General features: G+C 45.0%; 1 protein-coding gene across 2 annotated transcripts in view; it reads left to right on the forward strand.

Moving 5' to 3' along the window:
• MICALL2 (MICAL like 2) overlaps positions 1 to 15,549 on the forward strand; it is a 111,228-nt gene extending 95,679 nt beyond the window's left edge. For both annotated transcript variants that reach the window (XM_030211310.1, XM_030211311.1), the window contains 5 exons: positions 1,424 to 1,514; positions 2,099 to 2,172; positions 9,344 to 9,458; positions 13,085 to 13,131; positions 14,962 to 15,549. In XM_030211310.1, coding sequence (XP_030067170.1) covers positions 1,424 to 1,514; positions 2,099 to 2,172; positions 9,344 to 9,458; positions 13,085 to 13,131; positions 14,962 to 15,062 — 428 coding nt within the window. In that variant the 3' untranslated portion in view covers positions 15,063 to 15,549. The remainder of the gene's footprint in view (positions 1 to 1,423; positions 1,515 to 2,098; positions 2,173 to 9,343; positions 9,459 to 13,084; positions 13,132 to 14,961) is intronic.
• The last annotated feature ends 5,552 nt before the right edge of the window (positions 15,550 to 21,101 follow it).

The following is a 21,101-nucleotide window of genomic DNA, read 5'->3' on the forward strand; positions in this document are numbered from 1 at the left end:
CAATGTTTGTTTATTAAAATTTAATATACCACTTATACTAACTGGCAGACCTGAGCAGTGTACAATAATAGCACAATAATGCTTGGAATGCCCTCCCCCGGGAGGTGGTGGAGATGAAAACGGGAACGGAATTCAAACATGCGTGGGATAAACATAAAGGAATCCTGTTCAGAAGGAATGGATCCTCAGGAGCTTAGTCAAGATCAGGAGGCGGGGCTGGTGGTTGGGAGGCGGGGATAGTGCTGGGCAGACTTATATGGTCTGTGCCAGAGCCGGTGGTTGAGAGGCGGGGATAGTGCTGGGCAGACTTATACGGTCTGTGCCAGCGCCGGTGGTGGGAGGCGGGGCAGGTGGTTGGGAGGCGGGGATAGTGCTGGGCAGACTTATACGGTCTGTGCCAGAGCTGGTGGTGGGAGGCGGGACTGGAGGTTGGGAGGCAGTGATAGTGCTGGGCAGACTTATACGGTCTGTGCCAGAGCCGGTGGTTGAGAGGCGGGGATAGTGCTGGGCAGACTTATACAGTCTGTGCCAGAGCCGGTGGTTGAGAGGCGGGGATAGTGCTGGGCAGACTTATACGGTCTGTGCCAGAGCCGGTGGTAGGAGGCGGGACTGGAGGTTGGGAGGCAGTGATAGTGCTGGGCAGACTTATACGGTCTGTGCCAGAGCCAGTGGTGGGAGGCGGGGCTGGTGGTTGGGAGGTGGGGATAGTGCTGACTTATACGGCCTGTGCCAGAGCCGGTGGTGGGAGGCAGGGATAGTGCTGGGCAGACTTATACGGTCTGTGCCCTGAAGAGCACAGGTACAAATCAAAAATCAAAGTAGGGTATACACAAAAAGTAGCACACATGAGTTGTCTTATTGGGCAGACTGGATGGACCGTGCAGGTCTTTTTTCTGCCATCTACTATGTTACTATGTAATAGTACAATAATATTAATAATAAAACTTCCCCCTAGGTCTCATTGCATAAAATGGGATTTGTGCTAAAAGAGCAGGAGTTAATGGTAAAATAAAACATCTTAACAATAGTCTACATTGATAACTTCCCCCCTTAGTGTAAAGAGTTTACCGCCTGGTTAACGCATGAGACCTTACCGCCAAGTCAGTGGGTTGGCGGTAAGGTCTCAGGCCCAAAATGGATGTGCACCAATTTTTATTTTGCCGCATGTCCATTTATGGTGTCCCCCCCCCCCCCTAAAAAGGCCATTTTTGCAGGTGCGCTGAAAAATGGACCTGCGCGCGTCCAATACACATGTCTACATCAACACAGGCCATTTTTTGGCGCAACTTAGTAAAAGGACCCCTCAGTGTATAAAGCAGGCCTTCCTTTAGCATACGCACCTCATGTTTACAGATGGCTACTAGCTCGGAAAGTGTATTCTTGGATGCCATTGTCATGACGTGTAATCTTGTCTTATATGTAGATGAACTGGAGGATACCCTCATGGTGGACTGGTTCAAGCTGATCCACGAGAAGCAGCTTTTGCTGAGACAGGAGTCGGAACTGATGTACAAGTGAGTGCGTGAAATCTACTCAGCTCTGTACTAGCACAAAAGAAGCAAATTGAACCCTGGGGTAGGTGTTCACCTCAAGTACAATACAAGCTTGAATTTCCCAGTCTCTTCTGTGCTTGAAAGAAGACGGAGAGAAGCGAAAGTACAGTTCTTTCCCAGTCTTGCTGTAAGAGAAAAAAAAGTAAATTCGTAGACGTTCATAGTTTCCATGTAGGTTCTGGGCAGGGGTGGACTGACCATTGAAACAATAGTGCCCGAGGTCCCATAGCAGTAGGGGCCCACTCTACCCTAACTTCCATCTCATTTAATCATGTTTGATAGGTGGTTACGGGCTCATGACCCTTATTGGCCAAGGACCCAAATCACTGTCAGTCCACCCCTGGTTCTGGGAGATTTATTTTTGCATAGAATTACATACACTGTAGGGCAGAAGTTCTCAACCCACTCCTCAGGACACCCCCATTCAGTTAGGTTTTCAGGATACCTATAATGAATGTGCATGAGAGAAATTTGCATACAGGGGCAAAGGTTTGTATTTCAGTCTGTAACATCCGGTGTTACAAGCAAGTTTGTTCCGTCTCCAGATCCAGACAGCAGGCATTGGAGGATCAGCAAGTCAATGTGGAAAAAGAGCTTCGAACCTTAATGGGCACATCAGGTGAGTGAATCCACATTGCAACTCCGCGGGGATGGGACGACTTCCCTATGAAGAAAGACTAAGGAGGCTAGGGCTATACAGCTTGGAGAAGAGACGGCTGAGGGGAGACATGATAGAGGTATATAAAATAATGAGTGGAGTGGAACAGGTGGATGTGAAGCGTCTGTTCACGCTTTTCAAAAATACTAGGACTAGGGGGCATGCGATGAAACTACAGTGTAGTAAATTTAAAACAAATCGGAGAAAATTTTTCTTCACCCAACGTGTAATTAAACTCTGGAATTCGTTGCCGGAGAAAGTGGTGAAGGCGGTTAGCTTAGCAGAGTTTAAAAAGGGGTTGGACGGATTCCTAAAGGACAAGTCCATAAACCGCTACTAAACGGACTTGGAAAACTCCAAAATTCCAGGAATAACATGTATAGAATGTTTGTACGTTTGGGAAGCTTGCCAGGTGCCCTTGGCCTGGATTGGCCGCTGTCGTGGACAGGATGCTGGGCTCGATGGACCCTTGGTCTTTTCCCAGTGTGGCATTACTTATGTACTTATGTCCTCTACTTGGCTCACTTTTATTACATAGAGCAGTGATTTAACCTATTGTGATGTCATAGTGGCTCATTCCACCAATAAGAGCCAACCTCATTAGTGATGTCACAATGGCTTGATTGTATAGAATGTTTGTACGTTTGGGAAGCTCGCCAGGTGCCCTTGGCCTGGATTGGCCGCTGTCGTGGACAGGATGCTGGGCTCGATGGACCCTTGGTCTTTTCCCAGTGTGGCATTACTTATGTACTTATGTCCTCTACTTGGCTCACTTTTATTACATAGAGCAGTGATTTAACCTATTGTGATGTCATAGTGGCTCATTCCACCAATAAGAGCCAACCTCATTAGTGATGTCACAATGGCTTGATTGTATAGAATGTTTGTACGTTTGGGAAGCTCGCCAGGTGCCCTTGGCCTGGATTGGCCGCTGTAGTGGACAGGATGCTGGGCTCGATGGACCCTTGGTCTTTTCCCAGTGTGGCATTACTTATGTACTTATGTACTTCTGCCGCACTCAAAACTGTTCCTGTTAGAATGCCTATGTGCAATACATGTAAGAGTAGCGCATGTTTTAGGGGTGTGTACATTTTACATGTGTATGCGGTCACTCTTTTTTTTTTTTTTATAAAAGCCCTTTTTTAATTGTTTGGTTCAACACAGTGGCGTACCAAGGGGGGGGGGGGGCGGTGGGGGAGGTCCGCCCCGGGTGCACGCCGCTGGGGGGTGCTGCGGCGCGCGCCTGTCGGCTCCGAGTTCGCTAACTTCGCTCGTTCGCTGCAGCTCCCTCTGCCCCGGAACGGGTTACTTCCTGTTCTGGGGCAGAGGGAGCTGCAGCGAAGTTAGCGAACTCGGAGCCGACAGGCGCGTGCCGCGGCACCCCTCTTCCCCAGCGGCGTGCACCCGGTGGGGGTGTCATTTCGCCGGGGGGGGGGAGGTGTCATTTCACAGGGGGGGGCGCGCTGCACCTGGGGGGGGGGGGGGCGCATCGGCGATCCGCCCCGGGTGCCATCCAGGCTAGGAACGCCACTGGTTCAACATTTTTATTGGTGACAATGCAGAGTAAATACATCTAGCCAAATGCATACTCAAAGATTCAAATACAAAGAGAAAACGTACATCATAAAAGGAAAATAATCTCTCATCAAATCTTTTACAATTATTCCCACCCCATCCCCCTATATATTCATGGGAACGACGTTAATGATGCCAACACTAAACCTTGTGAAGAATAGAGAAATGTAAAGCATCAACAAGCAAAGCAACGCTTGCAGTTCAAAAGACTTATACATTCACCAAACTGGGAACAACTGAAATCTGCAAACTTAAATCTTCACTACTGCTTCTATACTCAATGTATCCCACCCTCCCAACCCCCTTTTTTGATTGTAACAGAGACGTTACGGGGGTAGCTTTGTAAAGTCATTTTCACATATATGTGGTATTATACACTAGTAAAAGAGGCCCGTTTCAGAGCAAATGAAACGGGCGCTAGGCTAGCAAGGTTTTCGTCGCCAACACCCCCCCCCCTCCCTCCCTCCCTGGCCAACCCCTTCATTGTTCTGCCATTGCTCTGCCCTCGAGGGCGGGGCCCGGAGCGATTTTGGTGGCTTCACCACCACGAACCTTCGAACCTTTTTGAAGGAAGTCAGGTCTTGGCTTCACTGACGTCAGTGTCCTCAGAACGTTGAGGGTGAGTTTTATTATAGTAGATATGTAAAATAGCTCTTACAAAATTGCACCAAGAACAAACACCAAGGCATGAAAACAGGATGAGCATGGACACAAACAACCTGGATGAATCGCAGGAAAAGCGTTAAAGATCAAAAAAATATTTATTGACCCGACACGGACCATGATTCAGCCTCTGCCTACGTCAGGGGTCTAAACAAAATGAAAAAAAATAAAATCATTAAATGATGCATTTACTTATGAATTAAAATAATAAAGTAATACAAAAAAATATTTAAAATTGTGGACAATTAAGAACAAATAATGTCAGAAAATATCATACAAACATGAAAACAAAAAGGAACCATCTTTATCAGTTATATCCCTTTCAGTAGTAAATAATGGGTATAGTCTTGATAGGTAAAGATGGATCCTTTTGTGTGTGTTGTTATATTTGAGTGATATTTTTTGTTCTTGTTTAATTATCCACAATTTTAAATATTATTTATTTTTATTACTTTAATTCCTAATTATTTTAAATTAGGGCATCAGTTCGATAAAAAAATGTAATTGTGCGAGTAATCATGATTATTAATTTCAATCACAAGTCATTTAGGGGGTCTTTTACTAAAGCTTAGCTCGAGTTATCTGCAGCAGGGCTCATAGGAATAAAATGGGCCCTGCTGCAGATAACTCGAGCTAAGCTTTAATAAAAGACCCTCTTAACCCTTCATTGTCCAAGTATAAAATAAGTACCTGTATATAATATGTAAACCACTTTGACTGTAACCACAGAAAGGTGGTATATCGAATTCCATCCTCTGGATTGATCATTTCCCTCCCTCCAAATCTTTCCCTTTGGCTTGTCCTGCCTCCTCTGACATCACTTCCTGTTTCTGCATGAGCGGGATGGATCAAAGGGAAAGCTTTGGCCCAGACAATGTATGTGCAAAGACCAGCTTTAAGGTAGACTGGTGCGGAGGGAGATCGGTGATGTTGAATCGTGGATGGGGGGGAAAAAGATTCTGGATTGCATCTAGGACAGGGGTTGAGAGTGGAAGAGAGCAGAAGAGATGTTTGGAGGAGACGGGAGACACTGCAACTTGATTAATTTTTAAAATTGTGATTAATAATTAATGCATTCATCGCAAAATTAATTCTGATTAACTTGCAGCTCTAATTTAAATTCATCTTTTAATGTTTATTATTTTTAATTTTGTGTTTAGACCCCTAATTCAGGCTTAGGCTAAAACGCAGTTGTGTCAAGTCAATAAATATTTTTTTAATCTTCAGCATTTTTCCTGTGGTTCGTCTTATAAAATTGTACCAGGTTTAAAAGAATGCGTGATGGCAATGCACACATGTACTTTTACTGGAATACAGTCTAGATGGAGTGCAAGTGGAACCATGAAATGTGATGCATAGATATAAAATACCTTAATTTACGCACCTATTTCAATAATCTGTGCATTGTGAAAGCCCACATGTTCTTTTAACCAACCCAAGGAGAAAAGTTTCAGGCCAGCCAGTTTATCTTGGTAAATGCAATAGTTTTGAAAATTGCTCGAGTTTTGTGTAAGGCTATTTTACATTGCTTTGCCCCTCCCCCCTTTCTCCATTAACATTCACCGGGGAGGATAATTTTCAAAAGCCATTGACCCACAAAGAGGCTTTCTGAAAATTGCCATTTTACACAGCTAATGTATGTTTCTTGCTGCTCATGCTTTTACCACATCAGGAGGGGACATTCCCAGAGTAGGAAGCTAAAGCATGGAGACTGAATTTTCAAATGTTTTCAGATTATTTTCTATAAAGTACCTACAGGAAAGGTGGGTACAAATGTTTCCAGGTACTTTCCCTGGGCCACTTTTTCAAGGGAAAGTCTGCATATACTTTTTCCTTTGAAAACTGGTACAAAATCATAGTAACAACCTCACTTCATTGGCTTCCGATCAGGTACCGCATTCAGTTCAAGCTTCTGCTTCTAACCTACAAATGCACTCGATCTGCAGCCCCTCCTTACCTCTCAACCCTCATCTCCCCTTACGTTCCTACCCGTAACATCCGCTCTCAGGACAAATCCCTCCTTTCAGTACCCTTCTCCACCACCGCCAACTCCAGGCTCCGCCCTTTCTGCCTTGCCTCACTCCATGCGTGGAACGGACTCCCTGAGCCCATACGCCAGGCCCTCTCCCTGCCCATCTTCAAATCATTGCTCAAAGCCCACCTCTTCAATGTTGCCTTCGGCACCTAACCACTACACCTCTATTCAGGAAATCTTGACTGCCCCAACTTGACATTTCGTCCTTTAGATTGTAAGCTCCTTTGAGCAGGGACTGTCCTTCTTTGTTAAACTGTACAGCGCTGCGTAACCCTAGTAGCGCTCTAGAAATGTTAAGTAGTAGTAGTAACATAGTAAATGACGGCAGATAAAGACCTGTACAGTCCATTCAGTCTGCCCAATAAGATAAACTCATTTTACATGGTATGTGATACTTTATACCCGAGTTTGATTTGTTCTTGCCATTCTCAGGGTACAGACTGTAGAAGTCTGCCCAGCACTCTTGTACTAAACGTTCTGAAGATTCTGGAATCCTAAAGAGTTACAAGATTCTGGAATCCCAATTAGAAGCAACATTCCATGTAGAACCCCAAAGAGTAACACAGTAAATGATGGCAGGTAAAGACCTGTACAGTCCATCCAGTCTGCCCAACGATAAACTCATTTTACATGGTATGTAATACTTTATATGTATACCCAAGTTTGATTTGTCCTTGCCATACTCAAGGCACAGACTGTAGAAGTCTGCCAAGCACTGTTCTTGTACTAAAAGTTCTGAAGCTAACGTCGAAGCCCCTTAAAACTTACACTCCAGCCCATCCATATCTATTCAGTCACGATCGGGGCACAGACTGTAGAAGTCTGCCCAGCACTCTTCCTGTACTAAAAGTTCTGAAGATTCTGGAATCCTAAAGAGTTACAATATTCTGGAATCCCAATTAGTAGCAACATTCCATGTAGAACTCCAAAGAGTAACATAGTAAATGATGGCAGATAAAGACCTGTACGGCCCATCTAGTCTGCCCAACAAGATAAACTCATTTTACATAGTATGTGATACTTTATATGTATACCTGAGTTTGATTTGTCTTTGCCTTTCTCAGGGCACAGACCATAGAAGTCTGCCCAGTACTGTTCTTGTACTAAGTTCTGAAGCTAACATCGAAGCCCTTTAAATTTTACACTCCAGCCCATCCCTATCTATTCAGTCACAATCAGGGCGTAGACAGTAGAAGTCTGGCATCTCCCGTTTTGTTTCCCAATTACCGGCATCGCCACCCAATCTCCGTTAAGATTCCACAGAACCATTCCTTCTAAACAGGATTTCTTTGTGCTTATCCCACGCATGTTTGAATTCCATTACCGTTTTCATCTCCACTACCTCCGCGGGAGGGCATTCCACATATCCACCACCCTCTTCGTGAAAAAATACTTCCTGACATTAGTCCTGAGTCTGCCCCCCTTCAACCTCAATTCATGTTCTCTAGTTCTACCGCCTTCCTGTCTCCGGAAAAGGTTTGTTTGCGGATTAATACCTTTCAAATATTTGAATGTCTGTATCATGTCACCCCTGTTTCTCCTTTCCTCCAAGGCATACATGTTCAGGTCAACAAGTCTCTCCTCGTACAGTTTGCAACACAAATCCCATACCATTTTTGTAGCTTTTCTTTGCACTGCTTCTAGTCTTTTTACATCTATAGCAAGATACAACCTCCAAAACTGAACACAATACTCCAAGTGGGGCCTCACCAACGATTTGTAGAGGGGCATCAACACCTCATTTCTTTTGCTGGTTACACCCCTCTCTACGCAGCCTAGCATCCTTCTGGCCACAGCCGTCGCCTTGTCGCATTGTTTCTTCACCTTCAGATCCTCCGACACGAACACCCCAAGGTCTGTCTCCTGAGTCGAGCTACTAATCTCTCCCCTCCTATCCGGAGGTTATTTAAATATATCTAAGGACTCCAGAACAAATGATATTCTCAACAAATTGTTATAAATTAATTCACACCATTTATTGTGACAATATGTCATAACACCTATAAACTTATAGAAGACTAATTCAAATATTTATTCAGTTCTCACTCATTCCACATTCCTACTGTTGAAGACTAAATCCAAATACAACTTGACAACAAATGCCTAAGTTAAACACAGTATCATTCTGAGATGACATGTAAACAATATATATTTTCCTAAGCCACAATTTGTAAGTTCTTTCCACATGTGCTCAAAGAAATCGTCTCTGTGTAACAATTAGCATAGTTCACTATGTGCACTGAAATATTTGTTGTTAAAAGCTTCTTATATACTGATACATCCACTTATCACGTATTCTATGAGAACATCGCTTGCACTTTGAGTCTTGATCCAAACAAAATGATTGTGACCAGATAGAAATCCTCAGTATATCACCAAATCACTTCCGTTGTCTTCAACTCTTGAACGTGGCTGAAAGATGTCCGCTACATCTTCACATAAATCACACGATTAATACACAGAGGCGATTTCTTTGAGCACATGTGGAAAGAACTTACAAATTGTGCCTTACGAAAATATATATTGTTTACTTGTCATCTCAGAATGATACTGTGTTTAACTTAGGCATTTGTTGTCAAGTTGTATTTTGATTTAGTCATCAACAGTATGAATGTGGACTGAGTAAGAACTGAATAAATATTATAATTACATTTTAATTGCCAGACTGTTGACCATTCTTCTAAGGTTCGGAGATCCCTTCTCATCGTTTCTACTCCCTCCAGGGTATCCACTCTATTGGCTATTAAATCAATAGTTAAAATGTGCCCTTGAATATTGCATTGCTCTCACTGAAGTACAGGTGGAGGTGTCCGGTGTAGGTCTGTCTGCAGATACATTGTGGATCTTTCTCCTTTGCAGATAAGTTGAAGTCGCCTCAGCAGAAGGCTCGTGAAAGCGAATTGCTGCAGAAGTACGTCAGTATCGTTAATGACAGAAGCGACATCGTGGACTGTTTGGATGAAGACCGGCTCAGGTAGGAGGAATAATGTCCGATTCAGAATGGCAGGAATCTCTGTCACATTGTCGTCTCAGAGATGAAGTAGACAGGGAGGCGTATTTTCAAAGCACTTAGCCTTCCAAAGTTCCTTAGACACCTATGGAACTTTGGAAGGCTAAGTGCTTTGAAAATATGCCTCAGGGTTGGGTTGCAGGCACATATTTGCATATTTATCCAGTGCAGAAAAATCTCAAATGAGCAGACTGGATTGGCCTGTTTGTCCTTTTAATGTAATTTGAGCGTTTTTAGTTCGCTTTACCAACAAGTAGTTCAAGGTGGATTACAAAAGCATGAAATCATTATAGAATCATATCAACAGTAAAAATCTCCATATTATTGAGAAATCGGTTACTGTATCTATAAATCCTACAAAACAGAATCCTTACAACAGAGGTCAAATCTGTAAGAGGCCCACTATTATTGATGAATTCATCATTATTTCAGCCGCAAGTCCCATAGTTTGCTATAAATCAATTGCTGGGAAAATTTCTGTCGGGCTCTCAAGGCCCACCTAAAATCTCTGTGGGACCTTAGGGGACCCTTTTACAGAGCGGTGATAAGCCCAGTGCAGGCTTACCACTCGCTCTTCCAGGACTACCGCCGGCACAACGCAGCCGCCAGCGGCGGTCCTGCCCCGAGCACGCGCCATTTCCGGGGGAAAAAAAGAAACCTCCCGGAAATGGCTTTCGCGGCGGTAACCCAGCGGTAATTGGGCATCACTGCATGTTGCTCGGTTAGCGCGGGGGCAGTTATTGCCACTTCAATGGGTGGCGGTAAGGGCTCCCGTCGCATGGCTACGCGGTAAGAGTTCTCTCACCGCATGGCCATTTTTTGGTGGGGCTTTTACCGGCCGTAGAGAAAGAGGGCCCTGGCGCACGGGAAAAATGGCCCCCGCTCCCACTGCTTAGTAAATGGACCCCTTATATAGCAAAGTAGCCTATCTACAGAACTAAACCACTAACTAATAAGGTCCTGTTCCATGTTTCCTGTAATCTCAGGGCTCGATATTCAAAAGTACAGGAGAGGCTCCTGCCTAGGTAAACCCCACTGAGGTGGACGTCCAGTAATTAACCAGACAGTTCCGCTGGATATTGACTTTAACCAGTTGTGTGAAAACCGGCCAGTTGAGGAGCAGTCGAGGGGTGGCGTCCCAGAAGTTGTGCAGGCACTGGTGATGCTCAGTGATGGCACCCGCATTGTTAAGTGGGCTAGTAAAATCATGTCAATTTGCTCGGTTAGCTGTGTGGCTGTGGCACGGAGTACCGGCCATACCTGCATAATTTCCAGGTGGTGCTGCAAACTTGGATTTTCAATGGCAGTACATGGACATGGTCCAGTGTTTGAATATCTGAGACTGATTTAGCTGGTGACGGTCAGTGTTTATAAAAACACCCTCACTGTCATAGTAGTCGGAACTGGAACCTATAACAGGATATCCTTCCTTGAGCTTAACCGTTAAGTAGGGGTGAGTAGGGCAAAATAATACAGATAAATGCTATCCATATAAAATTTGTAAAAAAAAAAAAAAAAAGAAGTCCTTCTGGGCCTTTCCCTTCTCCAGGACTCATTTAACACCATTTATGAAGTCCATAAGTCCAAATAGAGCAGGGATGCTCTTACCTTCCCCCTCCCCCTCCCCCCCCCCCTGACGTCAGCGTTTCGAACGGTGCTGGTATCATTTTGTTGGCACGGCCTTACTGACCCAGATGGGCTTGGTGCAACAAGGGATCATTTCTGTGCTGTTTAGACTTGTGACATGGATGGGATAAGATGGGTCAGGAGAGGGAAGTGTGAGGTATGGCTTGGGGAGGGCTTCAATATTTATTTATATTTTCTTTGGGGGGGGGGGGGAGGGGGAGTCAGTTGCAATCTGCCTGTCCCTTGAAAGTGAAAGTACAGTATCATGGCACTAGAGCAGAGGTTTTCAACCCAGCCCTCAGGGCACACCCAACCACTTGGGGTTTTCTGGATATCCCCACTGAATTTAAGGGGGATAGCCTGAAAACCCCAACTGGCTCGATGTGCCCTAAGGACTGGGTTGAGAACCTCTGCACTAGAGGGACTCCCATGCAAATCATGGCTGCTTAGTGAGAACATTGAAGGAGAGCGACTGGAGTGGAGGAGTAGCCTAGTGGTTAGTGCAGTGGACTTTGATCCTGGGGAACTGAGTTTGATTCCCACTGCAGCTCCTTGTGACTCTGGGCAAGTCACTTAACTCTCCATTGCCCCTGGTACAAAATAAGTACCTGAATATATGTAAACCGTTTTGAATGTAGTTGCAAAAACCTCAGAAAGGCAGTATGTCAAGTCCCATTTCCCTTTCCCTATTTGAGATTCTACATGGAATGTTGCTACTATTGGAGGTTCTAGATGGAATGTTGTTACATTTGAGATTCTAGATGGAATGTTGCTACTATTGGAGATTCTAGATGGAATGTTGCTACTATTTGAGATTCTAGATGGAACGTTGCTACTATTGAGATTCTGTTGCTACTATTTGAGATTCTACATGGAATGTTGCTATTCCACTAGCAACATTCCATGTAGAAGCCTGCCCTTGCAGATCAGCAACGCGGCCGCGCAGGCTTCTGTTTCTGTGAGTCTGACATCAGACTCACAGAAACAGAAGCCTGCGCAGCCGCATTGGTGATCTGCAAGAGCAGGCTTCTACATGGAATGTTGCTAGTGGAGGAATAGCCTAGTGGTTAGCGCAGCGGACTCTGATTCTGGGGAACTGGGTTTGAGTCCCACTGCAGCTCCTTGTGACGCTGGGCAAGTCACTTAACCCTCCATTGCCCCTGGTACAGAATAAGTACCTGAATATATGTAAACCACTTTGAATGTAGTTGCAAAAACCTCAGAAAGGCGGTATATCGAGTCCCATTTCCCTTTCCCTATTTGAGATTCTACATGGAATGTTGCTACTATTGGAGATTCTAGATGGAATGTTGCTACTATTGAGATTCTGTTGCTACTATTTGAGATTCTAGATGGAATGTTACTACCATTGGAGATTCTAGATGGAATGTTGCTACTATTTGAGATTCTAGATGGAATGTTGCTACTAATGAGATTCTGTTGCTACTATTTGGGATTCTAGATGGAATGTAGCTACCATTGGAGATTCTAGATGGAATGTTGCTACTATTTGAGATTCTAGATGGAATGTTGCTACTATTGAGATTCTGTTGCTACTATTTGAGATTCTACATGGAATGTTGCTATTCCACTAGCAACATTCCATGTAGAAGCCTGCCCTTGCAGATCAGGACATCAGACTCACAGAAACAGAAGCCTGCGCAGCCGCATTGGTGATCTGCAAGGGCAGGCTTCTACATGGAATAGCCTAGTGGTTAGCGCAGCGGACTCTGATTCTGGGGAACTGGGTTTGAGTCCCACTGCAGCTCCTTGTGACTCTGGGCAAGTCACTTAACCCTCCATTGCCCCTGATACAAACTAAGTACCTGAATATATGTAAACCGCTTTGAATGTAGTTGCAAAAACCTCAGAAAGGCGGTATATCAAGTCCCATTTCCCTTTCCCTCACCCTTTCTATGTTGACTTTCTTCACTCTAATGGAACCAACTGCTGTTTGTTCACAGGGAGCAGGAGGAGGATCAGATGATGGAAGCCATGATCCAAAGATACGGTAAGAATCCACTCCTGAAGCTGTCCTTCCGAGTGCAGGAAATGCAAGCCCAGGCTTTCACCAGGAGTCTTAGATCCCAATACTGAAAGAGGGCTCAGTGCCCCTGGAGCTGAATTTGGGAGCCTTAAACCTGAGTCTCCTAAATTTGGGCATGTAATTCCTGTGTCCAACGTTAGGTGTCCAGCACTTGAAATCAGTGCTGAACTCTTACCGTCACCCTCTTGACCTGTCTCTGCCTCTTTTTGTGGATCCTAAATTTAGGTGCCTTGTGAATTAAGGTACTTAAATTCAGTGCTGAGCTCACAATCTTTTTAAGAAGGAAGACCTAGGTGGCGAAATCTTTGGAATATCGAGCTGTTAGGGAGTAATTCTGTAAAGTGTGTGCTGACATGTACTTGCTGATTTTGTGAGTAAATGATTACAGTACTGGCATATACACCAGTATACATGCACCAATGCAGGGAGATACCCAAATTCCACCTAAACGTCATTCTATAAATACACTGTGGTAATGTGAATGAGAGTGGGCTCTGGAGCCAGGATAAACCAGAGCCACACAGTGGATTTAAGGTGAACAAAACAATAATTTATTGAAAGTGTCAGGTAGGAGTCCTATTCAATTTACAGGTGGGGAAGAAAAGTGAACATAAAAACTAGTCCTTTTCAGTGTTCCTTGGCTGGCTGCCACCCGGGGTGGATTGCTGCTGCTGCGCGCCCCCCCCCCCCCCCGGGGTTATAGTGTTGCCCCCCCCTCCCCCAGGTGCAGTGTTCCCCCCCCCCCCCCCCCGGTGCAGCATCGTCCCCCCTCCCAGCGCATCACCTCCAACCCCCCCCCCCCCGGTGCATTGTTCTCCTGGGGTGCTGGGAGCAGCCGAGCAGCTATCGGCTCCGCCGATTCCCTGCTCCCTCTGCCCCGGAACAGGAAGTAACATCAGAGGGAGCAGGGAACCGGCAGAGCCGACAGCTGTGCGGCTGCTCCCTTCACCCCTCCTGCAGCGTGCACCGGGGTGGATCGCCTCCACCGCCTCACCCTCAGTACCCCGCTGGTCCTTTCCTACAAGAGTGTCCCTCCGTGGCCTCCTGCAGGGCCACAGCATGCAACATACACTGCTGGGCTCTGGGCTGGCTCTCCAGGGTTACCAGTATAGTCGTTAGCAGTTCAGTGAGACTAACTTGTGACCATCTGGGTGGTCTCCCTTAACCTAGCTGTGGCCCTGACTTTTATACTTCCTGACCATGTCCTCCTGGCTCCACCCCTCCTGTATCACTTTCCCCTTGGAAGGGACTATGAGTTTTAAGGTGGTTCTGACGCTGTGAGGGAGTATCTTTAAGGGGAAGTGGCAACGCCAGAACTGGTGTACACATAGGCGTGGGCAGAGCTCACAATTACACGTGTAAATGATAGAATACTGTAAGGTACACGGGTACGTCTGGTATTTAGATGCAAGCTGTATGGTTGGCCTGTTTGATAGGTGTGTATTTCACCTCTTTGGCTTTTGTGGGCTCTAGGCACTTTTGCCATTGTGAGCCCCTCCCTCAGTGGCATTTAATGTATGACTGAGCTTTTAATTTGAATTGTATGTATATTTGATTTATATTTTATGTATTTGTATTCTATTTATTGTGTATATTTTCATAGGCCCTAGGCAGTGTGCCTGTTGTGCCTAATGGATAAGCCTTCCCTGTCTGTTACACCAGTTTTCCATAAGGGAAGTAGGCACCTAGGTTCCCTGATAGAATAGGCTTCACACAGGTGCCTCTGGGCACCTATCTGTAGGCATTTTGTGAGAGAAGAATCCTCTTAGAGTCTGTTTGCTTTCTTTTTGACAGATCCGCAGCGAGACAGTCCAGAGAGCCCCAAGAAGAAAACTAAGTTTCGTTTGTCGAAAATATGGAAGCAGAAAAATGTGAAACCCAAAGATTCAGAGTGAAATTTCAAAGACCTTGGCACAGAGTCAGGGCTGGATGCCGGGATCTCTCGCACGACGCAGTCCCGCCAGAGCGACGAGCACCTCTGCCCCTGCCCCCGCCATGGCTGTGTTGTCCTGCAGATGTAAAGAAAAATGGTGCATGGAGCACACAGGGATATAATGGAATGGTTAGAGCAGGTCTGACCACTGAACTGAATCAGAAATCTGTTCTCAGCAGATCCAGGATATAGCTATGAATGACAGAACCAATAGTAACTTATTGGAATGAGTTTTGAAGCTCAGCTTTTCAATTGCTTCTATGTCCTACAGACCAGAGAGTGCTAATGTCTGAGTAAGAGAGGTCGTTTCCGGTAGTTAGCTACATGGTTAGCTACAGCAAGAAGCTCAGGAGCCTTGGGACAGTCACAGTGTGACTACAGAGCTTCAGGGGTCTCCTACCCTCTTCCTCATTCTTCACACCCATCACTGACTTTTCACATCTGGAGGGGAAAAAGGGTAGGGGGGGGGGGGTGGGGAGGAGATTTATTTTCACAGAACACTGGGGCCATCTACTGGTCAGATCTGGATCCTCAGCAGGCATGAGGAGCCAGAGATGAAGACAGGAGGGGGGAATCTCAGAAAGACGGAACATTAAGGGTGTGGACTTTTCACTTGACGTTCCTGGCCCACTCACTCCTTTCTGTTGCAGAGGCTGGGTGAAAGAGTTTTGCCTCTGTAGGGGCAAGAAGCTGTCTTAGGCCTGCTCTAGTGAGCTAAAGTAACCCTTAATGTGCACATGAAGATCACAGACTTCTGCAGAACCCAGAGGCTGAGCGTTACTATCCTGAAAGCATTGAAGCAGAAAATGGCGCTCCCTCTGGTTGCTTTTCACAGCTAGTTCTTTAAAATGTTTTGCAAGATGTGGGACTGAGAATTGTGCGCACACTGGAATGGCTGCTGCTTACTGGTCTGAGTGGGACAGTGACTTTAAAAATGCCAATTCTGACTCTGCAGCCAGTGATGAGCCTAGGTGTTCATTTAGTGGCAAATCACATATTCCAGTTTCACTTTATGTGTTTATATTGGTGATGAAGTTACTGGCATTCTGCTGGGTCGAATTTGCATGTGCTGTAGTTGAAAAAGACTGATATAAAGTTAGCTTTAGCTGAGCTCATCTGCTAGGCAGTTTCATTCCAATATATTATGTTGGCAAGAAATGAAAAGTGCCTAGTTCTGCATTGCTGATCTTGTGACTAGATCCCCTCCCTAATTCAAGCAATGGATAAAGGAGAGGGAAGTTTTAAGAAGGTAGCGTAGAAACTACAATGAAACGGTGCAAAATGCATGGCAGATAGAATCACTGCTCAGGCGTTAATAATACGGCGTGATCCTGGCTCCGTCCCATCTTGCAGCAAGTGAAACTGACTCTAACCTGCTGTCTCCAAACCGTGCACAAAACCTGGATCAGGTTGCTAACTCCGGGGATGAACCAGGGGCATAGCGTAACACTTTTTTCCTCTCTGCACCCGCTCACCCCTGCTTGTCCCCCACCCCAGCTCAACTTAAAATTGAAATATCTTAGCTGATGAGGTTTCTCAAGCCCCACCAGAACCTGAAGCCCACCATAATTCCCCTCAGACAATTGTATCAGTTAGTGGTAGCTGTACCAGCGTCCCACACATGCTCAGTTCCTGTGCATATTCAGTTCGCGCGTGAGAACTGAAGGTGCACAGGGCAGGGGCGTAGCCAGACTTCGGCGGGAGGGGAGTCCAGAGCCCGAGGTGAGGGGGCACATTTTAGTCCCCCCGCCACCACCATCAACTTTGCCCCCCCTGCCAATGACCCTCTTGCCCCCTCATGCAGGACGTCAGAAACAGAAGGAATCCTTTTGCGAGAAGCAGAGGACCTCGGCTGGCGGGGATTGGGGTCCCCCGCCAGCAAAGGCAGGCGACTGCGGGTTGGCGGCGGGAGGGGGGTCGAGAGGATCATCGGCAGGGAGCCCAGGCCCCCCTGGCCCCACGTAACTATGCCACTGGCCACAGGGTACCAGCGAGAACATCTCAGGAATGCTGCCACTGACTGCTGGGGTTGGCTCAGTGGAGTTATGGTAGGTTCCGGATGTCTTCAGCTGGGTGGGGCTTGGGGAAACCCAGCAGTTACATCAAGGGTATGCTGCTGCTGGGTAGGCCTGAGCCAAAAGTGGTCAGACCCAGGCCCTCCCAGGTACACCATGGCTATGCCCCCCCGGGATGTGCTCAAGCAGGTGGTAGTAATAGTATTGATGGAATTAGAGGTGAGGTAGGAAGTAGGATTAATGCCCTTTCTCTACTCTTGTCTGGGACTCTGCCAGATACCTTCCCGTTTTCTTGGTTTATCTCAGTGCTTTTGGCCCATGTCACTGTGAATGTGATGGTTGTCAGCTGTCTCTCTACCTCCATACATTCCTGTTTTCTGAAATAAAACTTGCTGCTGGCTTTTACTCCACCCCCCCTCCAGAAAAGTTGGTAGTTTAAGGGATTTGAGACTTGTATTGAACACTCCCTGAACTTTCTATATTTTGGCTGATGTCAAAGCATTTCCTCACTGGCCTTCCTATACTGTATTTTGCCTGTCATTTAATCTGGTAATAAGATGCTATTCTACCTCTTGTCCACCAGATGGCATTACAGCTCTCTGACCAAGGAGTGGCTGTGCAATTTGCAGAAGTTAGCTGTGCTTGAAATGTCCAAGGACATTAAATAAATATTTTTTTACTTGTAAGTTGGTTTGTTTGAGCACGTCTTATTTTGAATAAATAAGAGCATAAAAATATATTTTTGTATGTTTCATATGACCAAAGTTCTGCAAAGTTCCTTTGGGGAACATGGAAGCCACATTTAAAAATTTTTTTATTGATTTTTTTTTTTCTTTTTTCAAATTCATCTTCTAAGAAATGCAGTCAACAGTTTAGTATGAAATTTAAAACTGAGACCATATTAATGGACAGTTTAGATTAAGGAATAATTTTTGGGTAGGAAAAGGTTCTTTTTCCTATTTTATCACTATTAAGAATCAAATACCTATTTATTTATTTAGATTTTGCTCACACCCTTTTCAGTAGTAGCTCAAGGTGAGTTACATTCAGGTACTCTGGATATTTCTCTGTCCCAGGAGGGCTCACAATCTAAGTTTGTACCTGAGGCAATGGAGGGTTAAGTGACTTGCCCAAGATCACAAGAATCTTGTTACTCTTTGGGGTTCTACATGGAATGTTGCTACACTTCAAAATTCTTTATGGAATCTTGTTATTCTTTAGAATTCTAGAATCTTTATTTATTTATTTAGATTTTGCTCACACCCTTTTCAGTAGTAGCTCAAGGTGAGTTACATTCAGGTACTCTGGATATTTCTCTGTCCCAGGAGGACTCACAATCTAAGTTTGTACCTGAGGCAATGGAGGGTTAAGTGACTTGCCCAAGATCACAAGGAGCAGCAGCGGGATTTGAACCGGCCACCTCCGGGTGCTCTAACCACTAGGCCGCTACTCCACTATCATGTGCGTACCGCGGGAAATGGTGTCAGTCTGTTCGTAGGTGACCTGATGAAAATATTAAGGGGTATATTTACTAAGGTGCGTTAGCGTTTTTAATGCGCTTGTAAATTTAGGGCGCGTTAAACGCTAATGCGCTTATATATTTCTATGGGCATGTTAGCGTTTAACATGCATAAACCATTTACACATATTAAAAATGCTAACGCCCATAGCGCCACATAGTAAACATTGGCGTAAATATCAAACATACTTTATTGTGGAAGGATAACATGATGAGTACCAGGTATCATGTTTACTAATTATGATGTCATCATGGCATGACGCTATAAAACTAATGTTTTGGATTTTAGCCTGCCTTCCTAAATAATGCTAGTGCGTCACAGTCTGAGTTGGTACCTGAGCTACATACATTATCTTTTATTTATTTTTATTTATTTGAACATTTTCTACATCGCTTTAACTGAACACAGATCTCGGCGGTTTACAGACTAAACGAAAAAGCCTGTCGAACACCAATGTAAGACAGGACAGCAAAAACAACAAGAAAGAGAAAAACACAGCTACATCGTAAGATAGATTCAGGGAGGGCAAAACAAAAGGAGGGGAGATTGGAAGGACGGGAAATGGGGGTAGGAAAAATAGGATAAACACTTTGGTGGTCTGGCCAGTTAATCACTGAAAGCATGCTGAAAAAGCCAAGTTTGTATGGCTGTTTTAAATTTTGGTAAGGGCAGCTCGGCACGGATGTCAGTAGGGAGACTGTTCCATAAGAAGGGTGCTAGGAAATAGCACTATTTTTGGTTCATTCGTGTTTAGCGAGACGAGGGCCAGGAAACCTGGACTGCCCCTACTTGACATTTCGCCCTTTAGATTGTAAGCTGCTTGGAGCAGGGACTGTCCTTTATGTCAATTTATGTTAATCTGTACAGCGCTGCGTAACCCTAGTAGCGCTCTAGAAATGTTAAGTAGTAGTAGTAGTAAGACCATACGATGGTCATTGATGGAACGCAAGATTTGAGCAGGGGAATAGTGAGGGAAGCCAGGTAAGATGGAAAACCAACACGAAAGATTTAAAGGCTAACAGTAGGAATTTATATTGTATTCAGTAATCAATAGAAATAAAATAAAACAAAGAAATGAAAATAAGATGATACCATTTGAAAAGAGACAGGTAGCCAGTGGTGTTCCTTGAGGAGAGGAGAAACCCGATCATATTTGCCGGCATAGGAGAGAAGTCTTACGGCCATGTTTTGCACAGATTAGAGTTTCTTATTGATCACTTGGGTGACACCAACAAAGACAGTGTTACAGTGAGATTTAATTACTTGCCTTTATATATCCATGCTCAAGTTGAGTTACAATCAAGTATGGTAGGTAGATAGGTCCGTGCCCAGAGAGTTCACAATCTGGGTTATATGCATACCCCACCAGAAGGGCTCTAGTACAGGGTTTCTCAACCCAGTTCTCGGAGAACCCCAAGCCAGTCTGGTTTTTCAAGATGTATGAGAGAAATTAGTGTGTACTAGCTCCACTGTATGCAAATATATCTCATGCATATTCATTGTGTATATGTTGATTTTTGGGTTCTCTGAGGCCTGGGTTGAGAAATCCTGCTCCTGTAGATATAGAGCTAGTGGAGTGCAGGACACTAGACAGCTGGGGGACCAAGTGAATGCTGGAATGGAAGGTGAAAATGAGCTGCAGAGTCGGGGAATTGGTACAAGGTTGTGAGACATGGGCTGGAGGCAGCAAGAGACTGGATCGGAGGGGGGGGGGGGGGGGGGGGGGAAGGGAAGAATGACAATACTGGTTGGGTGGTGTGGGGAGAAATGGGGAGAACCAGATCAACTAGCTGGGGTTGGGTTGGACTGAACGTTATGTATATTATTTATATGTTTGCTTTTAGAGTGGAGAGCATCACCAGAAATGGTGTAGTGCGGGGGTTCTTAACGTTTTTTTGTTCCCACACACTTTTAACTGATTCATGAAACCCATGCACCCCCCTTCCTAAACCACCTGTCCATTAATGACTACTCAAAAGCGTGGCTCAATTACAACAATTATTCCTGGCACCTTCAGTATGTAATCCAAATTTTCTCAGGTATCCAGTCAGATATAAAGAAGATAATACTTAAGTGAAAATTTTTTTGATGAAAATTTTTAAACAGCCATTCGTTAACTTTTTTATATATACACTAGTAAAAAAGGCCCATTTCTGACACAAATGAAATGGGCGCTAGCAAGGTTTTCCTCGGAGTGTGTATGCTTGAGTGTATGTGAGAATGACTGTGTGTGAGAGAGAGAGTGAATGTGAGAGAGAGTGAGTCTGAGTGCGAGTGTGTCTGTGAGAGAGAGAGTGTGTGTGTGAGAATGAGAGTGTGTGCAAGTGCGTATGTGAGACAGTGTGAGAGAGAGAGTGTGTTTCACACAGATACAGTTTGTGCGAGAGAGAGTGTGTGTGAGACACAGACTCTCTGTGAGACTGAGTGTATGAGACCAAGAGAGCGTGTGAGTGACTTTGTGACACA

The sequence above is a fragment of the Microcaecilia unicolor genome, chromosome 8 (genome assembly GCF_901765095.1).
Source record: "Microcaecilia unicolor chromosome 8, aMicUni1.1, whole genome shotgun sequence".
Classification (NCBI taxonomy): domain Eukaryota; kingdom Metazoa; phylum Chordata; class Amphibia; order Gymnophiona; family Siphonopidae; genus Microcaecilia; species Microcaecilia unicolor.